This window comes from Crocuta crocuta, unplaced genomic scaffold (genome assembly GCF_008692635.1).
Source record: "Crocuta crocuta isolate KB4526 unplaced genomic scaffold, BGI_CrCroc_1.0 scaffold43, whole genome shotgun sequence".
NCBI lineage: Eukaryota > Metazoa > Chordata > Mammalia > Carnivora > Hyaenidae > Crocuta > Crocuta crocuta.
The window spans coordinates 235,049-253,925 of NW_027529429.1; the positions used below are offsets into that span (position 1 = coordinate 235,049).

Sequence of the window (18,877 nt, forward strand, 5' to 3'; positions counted from 1 at the left end):
GATTGTTTCATTAAGAAATTAGAAATATTCTGGAAATGAGGAGAAACAAAATTTGCTAAAGATTGAAATTAATTTCTTTTTCTGTATGTAACATGCAAGATCCCAGTTAAGGCAAAATAACCTGCTGGAGCCATAAGTTGCATCCAATGAATCTAATTTTTTTCTTCCATTTTAACCAGTCAGAGGTTAATTTTGATCCTAACTTTTCAGATCATCAAAGAAAATCTGTAGAAACAGAATCCACAAGATGACAACTCAAGGAAACGGCTCTACTAGGGTTTCAGACTTCCTCCTGAATTGTTTTGTCAGGTCCCCCAGCTGGCAGCTCTGGTTGTCCCTGCCCCTCAGTCTCCTCTTCCTCCTGGCCATAGTGGGTAACACTATTCTCCTAATCACCATCCGGGTAGAGGTCTCTCTACACCAGCCTATGTACTACCTGCTCAGCCTACTCTCCCTACTGGACATGGTAATCTGTCTCACTGTCATCCCCAAGGTCCTGGCCATCTTTTGGTTTGACCTCACGTCCATCAGCTTCTTTGCCTGCTTCCTCCAGATGTACATCATGAACTGCTTTCATGCCATGGAATCCTGCACATTCATGGTCATGGCTTATAACCGCTATGTGGCCATCTGCCACCCACTGAGGTACCCATCAGTCATCACTGACCAATTTGTAGTCAAGGCTGCCATCTTTATTTTGGCCAGGAATGCCCTTCTTACTGTGTCCATTCCTATCCTCTCTGCTCGGCTCCATTACTGTGGAGGAAATGTCATTGAGAATTGCATCTGTGCCAATATGTCTGTCTCCAGGCTCTCTTGTGATGATGTCACCATCAATCGCCTCCTCCAGTTTGCTGGAAGCTGGACACTGCTAGGATCTGACCTCATTCTTATCTTTCTCTCCTATACTCTCATACTGCGAGCTGTACTGAGACTCAAGGCTGAGGGTGCTGTGGCCAAGGCCCTGAGCACATGTGGTTCCCACTTCATCCTTATCCTCTTCTTCAGCACCATCCTTCTGGTCTTCGTGCTCACTCATGTGGCTAAGAAGAAAGTCTCGCCTGATGTGCCAGTCTTGCTCAATGTCCTCCACAATGTCATCCCTGCAGCCCTCAACCCCATAGTTTATGGAGTGCGAACCCAGGAGATCAAGCAAGGAATCCAGAGATTACTGAAGAAAGGGTGGTAATAAGGACAACAGGATCTCTGCATTCCTAATATAGGATGACGTATAAATCAATTAATGGAAAATTTGGTTGACACTCATAGCTCAACATAAATTGAGATTTAAGTTCAAAGAAAGAAGTAAATTGAAATCTGAAATAATTTCTTGACTCTATCCTTCTGCTTCAAACCCTAATGCTCCCCCAAGAAAAATCTGGCATTTCTGTGACATTTAAAAATATTTTTCCCAATCTTTGTAGTTCTATTTTGTCCTAAATGTGAGAACTCATGAGGATGAATTCTATAGTTGAGAAATAAATCCCAGTTTATGCTGTATTTACTATTTCTATACAGGTAATTTTTTAAAATATACAACTGTGGATATCAATGTCTTTGCTTATAACATTATTATTAATTTATAATTGTTTTTAACCTAGTTCCATAACACAGTTGAAAAAGAGCACAGTATTTAAATGTCAGCTCTGAATGATGAATAATAGCTACAGTCCATAAGTAAATACCATTCCATTACATCCAACCAAGCCAATAATTTTCTTCTCTTTCTATCTTTGACCAAGCAAAGACTGTGCCTTGTCTGGTGCAACCCTCAAAAGGGTAAAGCTCTTGCAAGAATTCCTCACATAAGGAGAAACAAGAATCACCGGGTTTCAGAGAAGTTATCACACAAAGCCTCTTGGGTGTTTTCACACCATCATCTGTGCTTGAAGCTTCATCTTCAGAATTCCAAGACTCACTTTGTGATGTGTGTATAGGGTTCTGTTTTGGTGTACTAACATGTCACAGCATCAGAAGATGTCCCAATAATGAAACTTTACTGTATTAGGACCTACTATTATTTGAACAAAGATTTTTCTACGTAACGGCTCTGATATAGGTACTTTGTTAGAGTTGGAGGGTACAAAGATACACAGAACAAATATGCAATCTTTGAGGAATGCATATGCTATTTAGACAGAATATAAAGCTATCTAGACCCTATTAAATTGAAGAAATATTTTCTTCTACATAGAAGGAGGTGGAAAGAAATGAGGTATAAAGAAGTACCATAAGCAACTTAAAAAAGAGAAAATTCCTGAGATGGTGAGTTAGAAGTTCCGAACTCTAGTATTTGCACAACCATGTACAAGATTGTGACTGGAAACAATTTGTAACCTCACTGAGTTTCAGCATCTTCATCTATTACATGAAGACAGTGAACTAGCTATTTTAAAACGTATTGTTTGTTATAAAAGTCTATGAAACCATGTTTTGCCTTTAGATAGGCATCACTCATGTTGTTGAGCCTTCTTTCCATACTTCTTCCCTAAAGGGAAGAAGTAAAAGGGCTTGAACCCTTTTACCATTCCATCATGACAGTTGAAACTAAACGGGAAATTTAAACATCGTATCAGGGATAACTTCTAAATCCTACAACTTATGATTTTATTCACAGGTTGATATTTAAGCCTTCCTGAAAGATAATTTTTATATGCACATCATTTACAAGTCCCAGCTGGCACTCACATGTCCAGAGGAAACTTATGGTACTTCCTAATGGGAGGGTTCCAGGTATGTTTACTTCTTGGTCCAATATCCATGAGGCCTCCCATAGACAAAGCATTTCCCTCTGAAAAAAGCTGTCATATTATTTGAGTCTTCATTTTGTCTTTAGGATTCACATGTCTCCAGGATTACTGATGGGGAAAATACCCATTCAGGGAAGTTCTACTAGACCCAAAATTATGGGTTCCTGCCTTTTGACCCTAAAATGAAAATGTTTCAAAGTCCACTAAGAGTGCAGTTCCCAAAGTCTAGTGTATTTATATGGAGATAAACTATTTGATAAATCACTGATCTATTTAAGGTTTGGTCTTCCACATGCTGTCAGATTCTTTAATCCTCCATTCAGTAATGAAATAACTTAACAGAGGACCGTGGGGGAGAAGAAGGGGGAAATAGTGGGGAAGAGGGAGGGAGGCAAACCATGAGAGACTCTTGAATGCTGAGAACAAACTGAGGACTGATGGGTGTGGGGGTGAGGGAGGGTGATGGGCATGAAGGAGGGCACTTGTTGGGATGAGCACTGGGTGTTGTTGGAAACCAACTTGACAATAAACTATTTATTTAAAAAAAAAAGAAAATAAAATAAATTAATCTTTCTTCTAATGGCCTTTGGTTTCATTACTGCTGGACTCCTATCAGCATCTGCTTGAAAATGAAAATACATGTACATCATCCTAATAGCAAACAATAATTTCAGGTAATATCAGATCTAAAATCCATTCACACAATACATCCTTTGTATAATAAAGACCAGTATAGCCAACTAAAATTTTACTGTTGAAATATTACTATTTCAGAGGAAGGCCTTAATTCAACATATTTATAAATAAATACCAATGAGAAGTATTCTCATAATAAAAATAGATTTTACTTTTTAAAAGCTTTTTTAAAGGTTTATTTACTTATTTTGAGAAAGAGTGGGAAAGAGGCAGAAAGAGAAGGACAGAGAAAGAAAATCCCAAACAAGCTCTGCATTGTCAGTACAGAGCCTGACATGGGGCTCAAACTCACGAACTGTGAGATCATGATCTGAGCTGAAGTCAAGAGTTAGATGCTCAACTGACTGCGCCACAAAGTCACCCCTAACAGGACTTACTTCTAAAGCAATTTTAATCAACTATTATTATGAATAATATTTGCAAATTGTAAATGATTTTTTCCAACATCTGTGCTTCAATCATCTAAAAATCATGAGTTCTAATAGTGATTCACATCAAATTACATCAACGAAAACACAGATTTTTCAATACAATATCAGAATAAAACTCAGTTAAATGGTTCCCTAGAACTGAGGAATATATCACAAGCTATTGCTATTGAAACATATCTTTGAAATTTTTTATATTATTAAAAATTCTATATTTTTGTCTACTGATAATTTTTTTAAATGGAAGAAGAGAAATTCTGGCTTGCTTAAAAATTTTTTGCACAGGATAGCTTGGATGGTTCGGTCTTTTAAGCATCTGACTCTTGATTACAGCTACATGATGATCTCACAGTTGTAAATTTGAGCCGCATCAGGTTCTGCTTGGGATTCTCTCTTTCCAACCCCTTTCTCTTTGCCCCTCCACCCTCATGCTATCTCTTTCTCTTTCAAAATAAGTTAATTAATTTAAAAAAAAAGATTTTGGACACACTATATGAAAAACAGACATGGAAAACAACAGTAGCTGTATCCTATTTAAGGTATGTGATATGAATTAGGATTTTTCTCCAGTCACTGATGGAAAATTCAAGAAAATGGATAGAAAAAGCCCAAATTGGACAAAAAATGGCCATAGTAATAAATGAAACGTCCCTCATTCATTTCTGCTTTACCACAAAGAGAAAAAGAGACAAGAGAATTGAATTAAATGATGACTTCTTTGTACTAAAAGAATTGGAGAAAATGTCACAGAAAATAATCAAAATCCAGGGGAAAAGACTGAAATGGTTGAAGGCTTATTTATTAGCTTTATGAATGTCAAATATGCGTGCAATCACAGGGCAAAGGCTGAAGATGAGCCAAAAATAGATCCAGAGCATGGATTGAAGAGGCAGAAAGGAGAATAAGAGATCTAGAAGACACCATTATAGAAAAACAAGAAGCTGACAAAAAAAGAGANTTAATTCGACAATAAACTATTTGTTAAAAAAAAAGTTTATCAGAATGGAAATAATTACACCATATTTTTAATCTACGCTTAAATCTGGCCTTCACTAGATTTTCACAATTTTATACAATAATTATTTGAAATGAACTATTTTTAATTTTTAAAACATTTTCGGAAAGACATAAGATATAGAAAGCTTTATAATCTACCATTCAAAATGAAACACAAATGAGGTGCCTGGTGGCTCAGTCAGTTAAGTGTCCGACTTTGGCTCAGGTCATGATCTCATGGTTCCTGGATTCTAGCCCCGTGTCAGGCTCTGTAATGACAGTTCAGAGCCTGGAGCCTGCTTCAGATTCTGTTTCTCCTTCTCTCTCTGCCCCTCCCCAACTTGTGCTCTGTCTCTCTCTGTCTCAAAAATAAAAAAACTATAAAAAAAACGAAACACAAATGATAGAGGATCCAGAATTAGACCCACAACTATAATGGCAACTCATCTTCAATAAAGCAGAAAAGAATATCCAATGACAAAAAGACAGTCTCTTCAACAAATGGTGCTAGGAAAACTGGACAGTGACATGCAGAAGAATAAAACTGGACCATTTATTTATATTATACACAAAAATAAATTCAAAATGAATGAAAGACCTAAATGTGGGACAGGAAACCATCAATATCCTAGAGGAAAACACAAGCAGCAACCTCTTTGACTTTGGCTGTATCAACTTGTTACTGGTCACATCCTTAGAGGCAAAGGAAGCAAAAGCATAGACGAACTATTGGGACTTCATCAAGATAAATACTTTCTGCACAATGAAAGAAACAATCAACAAAATTGAAAGGCACCTATGGAATGGGAAAAAGTATTCACAAACAACATATCTGATAAAGGGTTAACATCTAAAATCTATAAAGAACTTCTCAAATTCAACACCCTAAAAATAAATAATCCAGTTAAGAAATGGGCAGAAGACATGAACAAACATTTATCCAAAGGAGGATATATAAATGGCTAAAAAGATACATGAAAAAATGCTCAACATCATTCATCTTCAGGGAAATACAAATCAAAAAACCGCAATGGATACCACCTCACATCTGTCAGAATGGCTAAAATGAACAATTCAGGAAATAACAAATGTTGGTTATGATGCAGAGAAAGGGGAACCCTATTTCACTGTTGGTGGGAATGCAAACTGGTGCAGCCACACTGGAAAACAGTTTGGAGGTTCCTCAGAAAGTTAAAGATAAAACTACCCTATGACCCACCAATTGTACTACTCAGTATGTACCCAAACGATACAATAACATTGATTTGAAGGGGTAATTGCACCTTGATGTTTATAGCAGTGCTATCAACAATAGCCAAATTATAGAAAGAGCCCAAATGTCCATTGATAGATGAGTGGATAAGGAAAATGTGATATATATATATACACATACATACAATGGACTATTACTCAGCCATAAAAAAGAAAGATATCTTGCCATCTGCAACAATGGATAGAATCAGAGTGTATTATGATAAGCAAAATAAGTCAGTCAGAGAAAGAAAAATACTGTATGATTTCACTTATATGTGGAATTTAGAATACAAAACAGAAGAGCAAAGCGTAAAGGTTGGAAAAATAAAAAAGAGATAACAACAGAGAGAGAGGCAAACCATAAGAAACTCTTAACTATAGAGAACCAACTGAGGGTTGCTGGTGGGGAGGTGGGTAGAAGATGGGCTAAATGGATGATAGGTACTAAGGAGGGCACTTGTGATGAGCACTGGGTGTTGTATGTAAGTGATGAATCACTGAACTCTACTCCTAAAACTAATAGTACTCAGTATATTAGCTAACTTAAATTTAAATAAAATATTGGAAGAAAATAAAAAGAAACACAAACGGGAAATCTAGCCCTCTGAATCACGGAGCAAATATCCAGATAATAATAAATTAAGGATTTGATGGTAACTTTAACATTACTAGGAACACAGACTGTTCTCCTGTAACTGGTAAGTGCACCAGACAAATATCTTAGAGGACATTCTAACAGACACTGGAGATTGATCTAAGAATATATTTCAGAATGTCCACAGGGTATGAGAGTGGCCCTTCATGACAAATTTGGAAATGGATTAGTCCTTTATCTAATATGTATGCAACACCTGATAAATGCCACACATATCAGGATCTAGGATTCTAAATGAATAAATCATTTCAGAAAGCAGTAAGTGCTACAAAGAAAAAAGATGGCATGATGTGTTACAGTGACCTAAAGCAGGAAAAGGAGGCCACTTTGCGTGTAATTATTAAGAAGGGACTCTCTGTGTAGGTCATTTTTGAAATGAGATTATGAATGTTGATAAATTAATCATTTGAACATATAGGACTGTTCCAATCTGATGGAACAGGAAGTAAAGAGGCCTAAGCTGAGAACAAGTAGAAGTCCAAGAGATAGTGGATATCCTAACAAGGTAGGTGGAGTCTTCATGGTATTTAAACCCTCTCCATTCTCCTTTCTCCCTTTTTTGTTAGGTCGTTATGGCTGTTTCCACTCTTCCACTTTCTCTCCAGTTTCTTTTTTTTTTTTTTCATGAGAGGGTGCTTTTCCCATACTCTCCCCACCCCCACCTTCACCTGCCTCCCTCCTCTCTCTGCAAGCTAAATCAGCTCCCTGCCCTCGGAGGCCTCTCCCTCCCTGAGTTCACCTCTCTGTGCAGCGTTCCTGCCGAGTTCTATGGTTTGGGTTGTGCACATTGTTGTGTTAATCCTCAAATCAGTTTTCTAGATGTGCACGATGGTTTAGTGTTGATCTGGTTGCATTTCAGAAAGGAGAGAAGCAAAAAAACTTCCATACTGTTCTGCCATCTTGGCCCCTCCCCTAAGAGGTAGGTGGAATACAGCCATAGGGAGGCTAGGGCAGAAGCCCAGGCAGTGGCCACTGAGGAGATCTGCAAGTAGCAGGGCCTGTGACAAAGAACAAATGGCCATTAAAAGATGATTATCCGGATGTCTGGGTGGTTCAGTCGGTTAAGCATTTGACCTCAGCTTAGGCTGTGATTTCATGGTTTGTGGGTTTGAGCCCCGCATTGGGGCTTTGCAATGCTTCTCTCCTTATCCCTCCCCTTGCTCTCCCTCCCTCTCTCAAAATAAATAAATAAACTTTAAAAAGTTAAAAAAATAGGGGTGCCTGGGTGGCTCAGTCGGTTAAACCTCCGACTTCGGCTCAGATCATGATCTCATGGTATGTGAGTTCAAGCCCCTCGTCAGGCTCAGTGCTAACAGCTAGCTCAGAGCCTGGAGCCTGCCTTCGGATTCTGTATCTGCCTCTCTCTCTGACCCTCCCCTGCTCGCACTGTCTCTCTCTGACTCTCAAAAATAAATTAAAAAATTTTTTTAAGTTAAAAAATAAAATTAAAAAAACAACAACAGGTGACTATCAGTCAAGACCTGGCAAAGGACTAAAAATCAATGTAGAACTAGTAAATCAGAACTCACATCAGAACCACAGTAGGGACCCAACTCTACAAACCAGAGACATACAGAAGAGGCTGGAGTTCAAAGACTAGACCCTATTATTATAATGGTACTATACAAGAATTGCTACAGCACAGAGAACATTATATCTTGGACAAGTTTAATTGGAATGGTGCTCAACATTAAGCATATTCTTTAAATATTGATTGACTGCATAATTTCATCCTTATTACTCCTAGACTGGATGTTACTGGAGGCAGATCTGAACTGAATAGAACATTACTAAATCTGGCTAGGGTAGCTGTAAATAAAAGAGACCTAAAACAATTACCTTTTCCCATACATTTTCCAGGGATGTGAAGAAACTTACTCCTTATGTTTTTGTAAGTCTTTAAATGTTACTTTAGAATTGTATCCTCTGGGGTACCTGGGTGGCTCAGTCAGTCAAGTGACTCTTGATTTCATTTCAGGTCATGATCTCATGGTTCATGAGCTTGAGCCCCACACTGGACTCCACACTATAAGGACAGAGCCTGCTTGGGATTCTCTCTCCTTCTCTGACCCTCTCCCCTGCTCATGCTCTCTCTTTCTCTCTCAAAATAAATAAATATTTAAAAAAATAAAATATAAAGTTGTATCCTCTATTTTGAATATAAGAAGTCCATTACTCTGCTAAATTATGTTAATGAATGCTTTTATTCTAATAAAAATGATGTATTTTTAATGTTTGCTGAAACCAGCATATAGAATTTCATCAACAAATAGTACTATTAGAGGTTGGTGGGGGTTTTTTTGTCTTGTTTTTTATTTGAGAGAGAGAAAGAATCCTAAGCAGGCTGCCTAATGACTGTGGGCTTGATCCCACAACCCTGGGATCATAACCTGAGCCAAAATCAGTAGTCAGATGTTCAACTGACTGAGCCACCCTGGCACCTAAAATAGTACTATTTTTAAGTCAAGACTCCATAATCCAGATGCCACATAATGTGACCAAAAGTTTTGAGAGAGTCAAAATTATTCATTGAAAAATCACCTACTATGTGCCAGACACAAGGCCAGATACAAAGCATTAAACAGTTTCTGACTTTAATGAGATTGTAGTCTTTTGGGAGTGGCAAACAAGCATGGATTCAGAATACTCAACATTTGAGTATGCTTCCTGAAGAAAAGGATAGAAATAAGTGGATAATTCATAAACATAATTAATATCACTCATCTAAATAGGATTTAAATACCACCTATGTATTCTGATGACTCAAACTTCTGTCTCTAGCTTACATCTGGTCCCTGAACAGTACCGTATATCCAGTTGCTTACTTTTACTTCTCCATTTGTATATTTAACAGTCGTTTTAAAAGTACAGTCATTTGAAAGCAGGAAAGAGAATCCAATGGAAAAAAGACAGCCTCTTTAACAGACGGTGCTGAGAGAACTGGACAGCAACATGCAGAAGAATGAAACTAGACCACTTTCTCACACCATACACAAAAACAAACTCAAAATGGACAAAGGATCTGAATGTGAGGACAAAAAACCATCAACACCTTAGCAGAGAAAGCAGGAAAAAACCTCCTTGACCTCAACCACAACAATTTCTTACTTGACACATCCCCAAAGGCAAGGGAATCAAGAGCAAAAATGAACTACTGGGACCTCATCAAGATAAAAAGCTTCTGCATGCAACGGAAACAATCCATAAAACTAATAGACAACCGATGGAAGGGGAGAAGATAGTTGCAAATGGCATATCAGATAAAGGGGTAGTGTCCAACATCTATAAGGAACTCACCAAACTCCACACCCGGAAAACAAATAATCCAGTGAAGAGATGGGCAGAAGACATGAACAGTCACTTCTCCGAAGAGGACATCCAGATGACCAACAGACCCATGAAATGATGCTCAGCGTCCCTCATCGTCAGGGAAATACAAATCAAAACCACACTGAGATGCCACCTCACGCTGGTCAGAGTGGCTAAAATGAACAAATCAGGAAACTCTAGATGCTGGCGAGGATGTAGAGAAATGGGCACCCTCCTACACTGCTGGNAGGGCTGATGGGAGTAGGGGAGAGGGGAATGGGGGTGATGGGCATGGAGGAGGGCACTTATTGGGATGAGCATTGGGTCTTATATGGAAACCAACTTGACGATAAACTATTTAAGAAAAAAAGGTACAGTCATTTGGAGGAGTTTGGTATGGAAATAGAGTTAGGAGTCCAAAGTCAAACTTCTTTTTTATTAAATTTTTAACAACTTTTTAAAATGTTTATTTATTTTTGAGAGAGAGAGAGCCAGGGAGGAACAGAGAGAAAGGAAGACATAGAATCCGAAGCAGGCTCCAGGATCCGAGCTGTCAGCACAGAGCCCGATGCAGGGCTCGATGTCATGAACTGTGAGATAATGAGCCAAAGTTGGACGCTTAACCCACTGAGCCACCCAGGCACCCCCAAAGTCAAACTTCTGATACCACATATAAAACTGGCTCCTCAGTTAATGGCAATTCTGCTTTTCCAACTGTTCTTGCAAACAGCCTTGAAGAAACAGACTCTTAAGTATAGAGAACAAACTGATGGTTACCAGAGGGGAAGTGGGGGAGGGTGGATGGGTGAAATAGCTGATGGGGATTAGGGAGTGCACCTGTTGTGATGACCACCAGGCGGGGGGAGGGGGGGTTATGGAAGTGTTGAGTCACTATATTGTACACCTGAAACTAATGCTATACTGAATGTTAACTACCTGGAATTTACATTAAAACTTAAGGGAAAAAAAGGCTTGGAGTTATTCTTTACTCCTCTCCATCTTTTATATCCTACATAAGGACTCTCAGCAAATTTTGTAACCCATAACTTCAATTTTAACTCACCACTTTAGTCCGAGCTATTATTACATTTCACCTGGATTATTTAAAATAAGTCTTGGGGTACCTGGGTGGCTCAGTCAGTTGAGTGTCTGACCTCGACGCAAGTCATGATGTCACAGATTCATGAGTTTGAGCCCTGCATCAGGCTCACTGCTTTCAGTGCAAAGCCCTCTTTGGATCTTCTGTCCCTCTCTCTGTCTGCCCCTTCCCCACTCACATGCACTCCCTCTCAAAAATAAACAAAACATTAAAAAAAATATTGTCTTCATTGGTTCCCCTGATCCTACCCATATCTCCCATGTTCTATTTAAAGTGTGTCTCATCCTTGCGCTAGGAATTAAATGTGATAGTCACTCAGAATATAAAGACTAAGAAGTATGTGGAAGGTATTAAATAATCATTTAAGGAATGAGTATTAAAAGATCATGATGGCAAGGGGTTAGAATAAAAAGGTAATGGTTGCCTAAACATGTGCTCAGTGAGAATTTGAGGAGGCAATCGTGAGGGTAAATATTATGTCGAAGTGTTTAAGTTCTGTAGAAGGCTTAAGTTCAAGATGACGGTAGCAGCATGGATGTCATGTGTTCCTTGTGGCATTTGGATGACTCCATCACTAAAACAGCCTTTCATAATCCCTGATCTTTGACTCATGTCTCTCAAAACTGGTACTTGAGTAGTTTGATAATTCCTCGCTTGATTTCCTGGGTTCGCACTCCATAAACTATGGGGTTCAGGGCTGGTGGAATAAGGTGGTGCAAGACATTGAGAAGAATGGGTACCTCTGAGGGCACCTTCTTTTCTGCCTTGTTTGTGAAGATGAAGACAAGCAGCAATGTATAGAAGAAAAGTATAAGAATGAGATGGGAACCACAAGTACTCAAGGCTTTGGTTGCTGCACCCCCTGACTGCAGACGCTTAACAGCCCTCAGGATGAAGCAGTAGGACAGTAAGATGAGCAGTAGGTCAGAACCTAGTAGACACCAAACACTCACAAACTGGTAGAGCTTATTTAGGTGAATATTCCCACAGGAGAGCTTTGCTACGGAAATGTTGGCACAGATACAGTTCTCCACCACATTGCTGGCACAGTAGTTGAGCCTGGCAGCCAGAACTGGTGTGGGTAGTGTGGCCAGAAAATTGCGGAAGACAATGAAGATGGCTGCATAAATGACAAATTTTTCAGTGATGATGGATGGGTAGCGCAGAGGATGGCAAATGGCCACATAGCGGTCATAGGCCATGACCAGGAAGGTGGAAGACTCCATGGGAAGCAATGTATTCATGATGAACATCTGCAGAAAGCAGCCTGCAAGGCTGATGGTCTTCATGTTGAACCAGAAGATGAGCAGGACCTGCCAGAATCATTATTCTCAAAAATTGAGTCATTCCCACCCTAGGGTACCTAACCTTTGGGGAAACTGTCAGTGACTTCAACCATCTGTACCTCCAAACCACAGCCCTATGATCCCAGCTGGGACAGTATCCTAATTTCAAATACCTTCTATGTACATCCCAAGTAGAGCCTGATTTATATCCTTTTCTCTCCATCTATAGACCATGCCTCTTGTTTAATATTTATTTCTAGCCTGTATTCTCTTGATCCCCAGAGTTCTTACCCAAACTCCAGTTGAATCCCTCTGCCCTCCTAAATGCATCACAAGAACATCAAACTAAGTAAGTTCAATACTTATGTTTAGATACTCTCCATCTTCTCTAGACATATAAGAAATGTCTTCCAATTCTGCTTCCTATCTTAGTATATGACATCAACATACATCCAGTTACATTTTAGAAAGTAAATTCTAGAGCTCTTGGATGTAATGGTGGGATCATTCTGAGTCAAGGAAAATCTCCCTAGAAGTAAAAAGGAGGTCAAAACTTGGGATATCATTAACTCAGACATTGAGAAAGGACCTGTCAGTTGGGAAAGAATTAAATCTTTAAAAAATGGACACTGAGAATGAGCGGGGACATATCTGAGAGATGTGACAGACCCTGTGTGATGGTATGGACAACTCATTGAGGATTGTCCTTCAGGGGCAGTAGGATTCATAGCAGCAAAACAAAGTACTATTTAAAGAAAAATGACTGAGATCCTGGAAGCCAATCCAGAGGGGGTCTGACCTTGGGGATGACAGTAAGGCAGAGGATGATATCCAGCACGGAGAGGATGGCAAGCAGGTAGTACATGGGCCCATGCAGAGATGTCTCCTGCTGGATGGTGAGTAATAACACAAAGTTGGCCCCAACGGCCAAAACCAGGAGGGGAGCAAGGACTACGGATAGCCAGTGCTGTGTATCCTGCATTCCTGGGAAGCAAATCATCAGGAATTCAGTCACCTGGGTGCCTGTGTTGTTGAGAAATAGTACCATGACTGGCAGGTGGGCCTGAAACTGGCTGAAAGAAAAGACATGAATTCAGAGTTTGACTGTTTAACAACCTCCTAACTGATTTATCTGCCTCTGTTCTAGGCTGTCACATTCTCCACAATTCTTATGTCATGAAATATGTCTACAATTTAAATTGTACAGGCAACTGTTTGTTAAAATAATGTCCCTAGCATTCATAACTTTATTAATAAAAAATAACTCCCTTCATCAGTATATTCCAACTCCACACATAAATCCAGCCACTGACAGACATGCTTTGCATTTTGTCTCACCGTTGTGTTTTTACATGTCATAGCCTTCTCCTAGAATAAATTCTCTTGCCCTCAAATAACTAACTTCTGCTTGTCGCATTCTATCTGTACCAAAAGTTACAGCTCTTAGAAATTTTTTTTCTTGTTACTCTTTCTGCATCCATGGTTAGATGCCTCCCCTTTCCATTGTTTCCCTATGATCCTTTAATTTCCTGAGCATACTGCTATTAAAGCATTAATAAAACTCTCCTAGGGGCACCTGGGTGGCTCTGTCTGTTAAGCATCTGACTTCGGCTCAGGTAATGATCTCATGGTTCGTGGGTTCAAGCCCCTTGTCAGGCTCTGTGCTGAGAGCTAGTTCAGAGCCTGTAGCCTGCTTTGGATTCTGTGTCTCTCTCTCTCTCTCTGACCTTCTTCTGCTCATGCTGCCTCTCTCTCTCTCAGAAATAAAACATTAAAAAAAAATTTAAAACACCTCTCCTATACAAATGATATATCCTATTTGTCTTCCCAAAAGTCTGTGCTCCATTTGTAAGCAATGAAATCTTATCTTTTTATAATAGCACAGAGAAAAGTGCCATGCACCTGCTGACATAATAGGCACTCAATAAGTACAAGTCAGATATATGAAACTGACAGATTGTTGAAAGCATCATAATACCCTTGAATCTTTAATTAGCACCTCCATATCTTGCTGTACTCTGAACCACTGGCAGTCTTGCTTAACACTCACTAAAAAGCTGAACAAAGCAGAATGGGGGTGGGGGGACAAATTCGTGGTGAAACCTAGAGGTGAAAGCAATAAATACAAAAGCTACCTGTGTAGTATCTTACTTGTGTCTGTATTTGGTAACTGCTTAAAAATAATATAATAAAAACCACTGTATTTCCTGGGTAAAGGAGAAAAAATAAGGAGATGAGGCTTCTAGAACAAGAGCAGAACTAAAGGAATACTTAAATATGCCTAAGAACAGGGTGCTGCACAAACTGGGGCTTCAGTTCTCTTCAAGGATCTTCTTAACCATCCTGGGCCCTGAGGGGAAGCAGTTGCCAGGTTCTGCTGTTGTTCTCCTCTGAGGCAGAGGAAAAACCATCCCTTATAGATGGATCTGGGGGCATGTTGTTTGGGTGCCCCTGAATACACACACACACAGACACACAGACACACACACACACACACACACACAGGCACACACATGCACATGCACATACACACACCTCCCAATCAATGTTCAGAGCTCTCCATTTTTTTTTCTTGAATATATAGAGTGGGCTTCTTATCAGGATTTTCTTTTATCTACACCAGTGGTTCTCAAATGTGGGTGTGTATTAGGATCACCTGAAACACTGATTGCTGACACCAACCTCCAGAGTTACCTATTTTGTAGTTTTGGGAGAAAAGCCAAAAATTTATCTTTCTAACAAATTCCCAGGTAATGCCTATGCTGCTTTTCAGGGACAATAGTTTGAGAATAAGAAAACTACACAAACTGTCATAACTGGCCTAACAACTGATCTAGGCTAACCCTAATCCAAGACTGCCACTTCAGTTCAGCCAGCCCTAGCCTCAGCTCTGCTCGGCTTCAGACATCCCATTATCTTCACTTAAATTTTAGCACAATTCTGTCCAATCTCTGATCTCCCGATTTGAAAGTTATCTTCCTACCAGGGACACCCAGGGAATTCCATAGGTTCCTGTTTCATGGTTTTATCTCTCTGCCTGGATCTCTAGTTCTCAGCCACCTTTCCTAGAATGACCAAAGCTCATTAAAGTCAAGAACAAAGTATGCATCATTTTTCTCTGTGGAAATTGACATAAATCCAGACACTTAAAATATGCCTCAACTAATCAAATCAGAGACAAAGGTGAGCTGACCTTCTGTGAGCTCAGCTGACCCATAACCTAGTGTGCTCATGCTCTTCTGACATTGTGTGATCTTCAGGGTCTTCACATACTAACATCTGAAGATACAATAACATTCTTCTAAACAAACAGTGAACTAAACTGAAGTGCAAACTCAAAGGGTCATTTATGCTTGGCTTTCCAATGTACTGTTCCCAAAAATACCTACAGAGAAATTCTGCCCCAAATGGCAGTGTGACCATCCAGCTGCTGTCAGGCAAAGTGTGACTTCTCAACCTCTCACTAGCCCTCTGCATATGACTTTGGTAAAACAGGAGAGATTTATGTAATCTGAAGAGAAACCAAAGTATTGTGACTTTGGACTCTGGATGACTTTATAAAGATGTTGTTTCTATAACAGCCACTCTCCTGTGGCTAGAAACATGAAGAGTTGGTTTGGGCATCCTACTCCCATGGGTTCCTGCCTCCTTACACACACACACACACACACACACACACACACACACACATTTTGAATGTAAAAAGAAATATCAATCAGGGACTCAGAGAATGTGACTAAAAGACCCTTGAGAAAGACAAATGTCATCAGACTTATGAAATGACTTCATCTTACATATTAGCTGCATTCTAGAAAAAAATGCTTTTAAAATGAGCACTTTATGATGATTTACTTTATCATTAATTTATATGTTTTAAAAATATCTTCACACAAGGAAAATATGTCACTGAAAGGAAAACTATATGGAATTCTGAAAACTCCAAATGGTATATTTAAATAAACTGTAGTAAGTCAAGAATATCAGTTTTTATGCTAGGATCATCACCAAAATAACACTAAAAAAGACTGCATAAAATGTCATTAATCAAAAATAAGACAAGAAAGTAGAAGGAAATTAATATATGTGTGGTTATACACAAATAATGAGATGGTAGCTATACAGCAATCAGCAATTGCATTTATGCAGATAGAGCACATACTCTAAGTAAAAGACTAAGACTATCAGATTAAATATATTTATAATACTTACAAAAGATACATTTTTAAAAAATGTTTATTTATTTATTTTGAAAGAGACAGAGAAAGCATGAGTGGGGTAGGGGCAGACAGAGAGAGAGAGAGGGAGAGAGAGTGCCAAGTAGGCTCCATGTGGTCAGCACAAAGACTGACGTGGGGTTTGACACCATGAACCGTGAGATCATGATCGGAGCCAATATAGAGAGTCAGATGCTTAACGAACTGAGCCACCCAGGTGCCTCTAAAAGACACATTTTAAATATAACACCAGAATCACTGAAAACAAAAGAATGGAAAAAATATATCAGGAAAACACTAACCAGGAGAATGTCAGTAGCTGATTAATGCAAACATTAAGGCCAGAAGCATAACCAAGATAATGAAGGACATTTCATAATAATGAAGTGATTATAATGATGAATTGGAAAGTGTAACAATATCAATATCATAATTTCTATTAAAATAATGCAAAAACATTAACACAAACAAAAGGAGAACTAAATCCACAATCACAGCTGAGATTTCAACATGACTCTCCTAAAAGATGATAGAACAGCTGATAAGAAGATCCAGATATGAAACATTAGAAGAATGTATTTAACAAACCTTACCCAAATAACATGTACAGAATATTGTAGGCAATAACAACAGTACTGATATTTCTTTTTTAGGTTCTTCTCTTTCCTTTTTTTTTTTTTTTACAAATAGTTTATTGTCAAATTAGTTTCCACATNTTATTTTCCTATTCATAGTGATATTTGGGACTCTCCACCTTGTGTACTCTGGTCTGTTTCTTGAGGTAGCCCTGGAATAGAAAGCAGACAGAGAAACACACAGGGAGCCGGAGCACACAAACGCACAGGCTAATTCAACTAACATGCAAAATGAGAGGGAAAATGAAAAAGTTAAGAGAAAAGACGGAGGAAAGAGGGTGAATAATAGTATAAAATACATAAAAGGGTCAAAAAGGAGAAAAGAAAAGGAAAAAATGGACAAAGAACCGATGGACAAAGAACGGTTTAAAGCAAGCTACAGTTAAATAGCCGTGTGTATGCAGTGCTGGTTGAAGAGCATAGAGACAGAGAGAGAAGACAGGGTGGGGATGAGGCAAAATTAGAAATAGAATGAACAGGCAGAAAGGATAAGAAGCTTTTTTGGGCGTGTAAACTCCCCGTACTGGGGGAGCAGCCAAAGTTGGTTGCGCTCTTCAACCCCTGCCAGTCCCAGTCTCCAAATCCCAGTCTGAGTGCCCCGCTGAAACTGCCTCAGACAGAACTTCCCAGGCAATCTCCTCTGGGTAATTCCAGGCCTCCTGCCTCTCTCTGGGGGTGGGGTCAGAATTGCTCTTCTCAGGGTCGGGCTGGTGAGCATGGCCGGGGGCTTGCCTGCAGGTGCGTGGAGCCCGCTGGAATGAGGAAAACCAGGTCCCTCTGTGTCTCGTCATTCGAAACATGAACTCACAGACACATCTCCCAGTTTTTAGCTCTTTGCTTTCCATCTAGAGTTCCAGCCAGCCAAGAGCAAGGACGCCCGGTGTCCGCGTGTGGCTCTTCCAGGGGCCCAAGTCAGCCAGGAGGACAATGGCGGCAGGCGCACCGCTACTCTAGAAGTCCAGCCAGCCAGGAGCAAGCACAAAGAAGCAGTCTGTGCGCTCAGCCCCTCCGGGACCAGTTGGTGCAAGGGGACCTGGTGTGCAGGTATTTGGCACGCAGGGTGTTTCTGCCCCGAGCGGCGGTTTTTCCCCCAAGAGGAAGTTTTTCTGTTTCGGACTCTCTCTTTTTGCCGTCTTTCTCCTGCAGAGGGAGATCGCCTCCGACCCTGGAGTCTCCGATCCTGGCCCAATTTTATCTTCCCCAGTTCGCAGTCACATTAGAAGGCTTTCTCAGTGGTCTGCGTCCTTTTTCCCCCAATCTCTCAGGTTTCGCAAGGTTTCCAATGGCTTCTGATCTTTTCTGTGTGAGGCATGGGCGCGAGTGCAAGTAGGGAGCTCCTTAATTCTCCGCAATCTTGCCCCTCCTCCCCTTCCCCACTCTTCTGGGTTTTGTGTTGTTGGGTTTCTATTACAAATTTTGAATTCTTATTTATCAAATAGTCTGTATGGGAAATTCCAAGAGGACTCTTGATTTGATGACTTTAAAATACCTATAGATATGAAATTCTGGGTATCCAAAAATTTTTTTAAAAAAGTGATGGCCAGTGTCTTCAACC

General features: G+C 39.7%; 2 protein-coding genes across 2 annotated transcripts; one reads left to right on the forward strand and one right to left on the reverse strand.

Annotated features, from left to right (window-relative positions):
- Positions 1-247: 247 nt before the first annotated feature.
- Positions 248-1,189, forward strand: LOC144227766 (olfactory receptor 56A3-like). The gene has a single exon (XM_077759507.1). The coding sequence runs from the start codon at positions 248-250 to the stop codon at positions 1,187-1,189; it is 942 nt and encodes a 313-aa protein (XP_077615633.1).
- A 10,615-nt stretch (positions 1,190-11,804) lies between these two features.
- Positions 11,805-13,521, reverse strand: LOC144227767 (olfactory receptor 56A4-like). The gene is made up of 2 exons (XM_077759508.1): positions 13,273-13,521; positions 11,805-12,500 (listed from the first exon to the last, which is right to left on the reverse strand). Exons 1-2 carry the CDS (start codon positions 13,519-13,521, stop codon positions 11,805-11,807), a joined length of 945 nt encoding a protein of 314 aa, XP_077615634.1.
- Between the last annotated feature and the right edge of the window lie 5,356 nt (positions 13,522-18,877).

What these genes read in the sequence shown, in the direction of transcription:
- LOC144227767 (XM_077759508.1), bottom strand. Translation starts at nt 13,521, where the DNA reads ATGGTACTATTTCTCAACAACACAGGCACCCAGGTGACTGAATTCCTG. An exon ending in GCCTTACTGTCATCCCCAAG is followed by an intron (nt 12,501 to 13,272) that starts GTCAGACCCCCT and finishes TGATTCTGGCAG; the next exon opens with GTCCTGCTCATCTTCTGGTT.
- LOC144227766 (XM_077759507.1), top strand. Translation starts at nt 248, where the DNA reads ATGACAACTCAAGGAAACGGCTCTACTAGGGTTTCAGACTTCCTCCTG.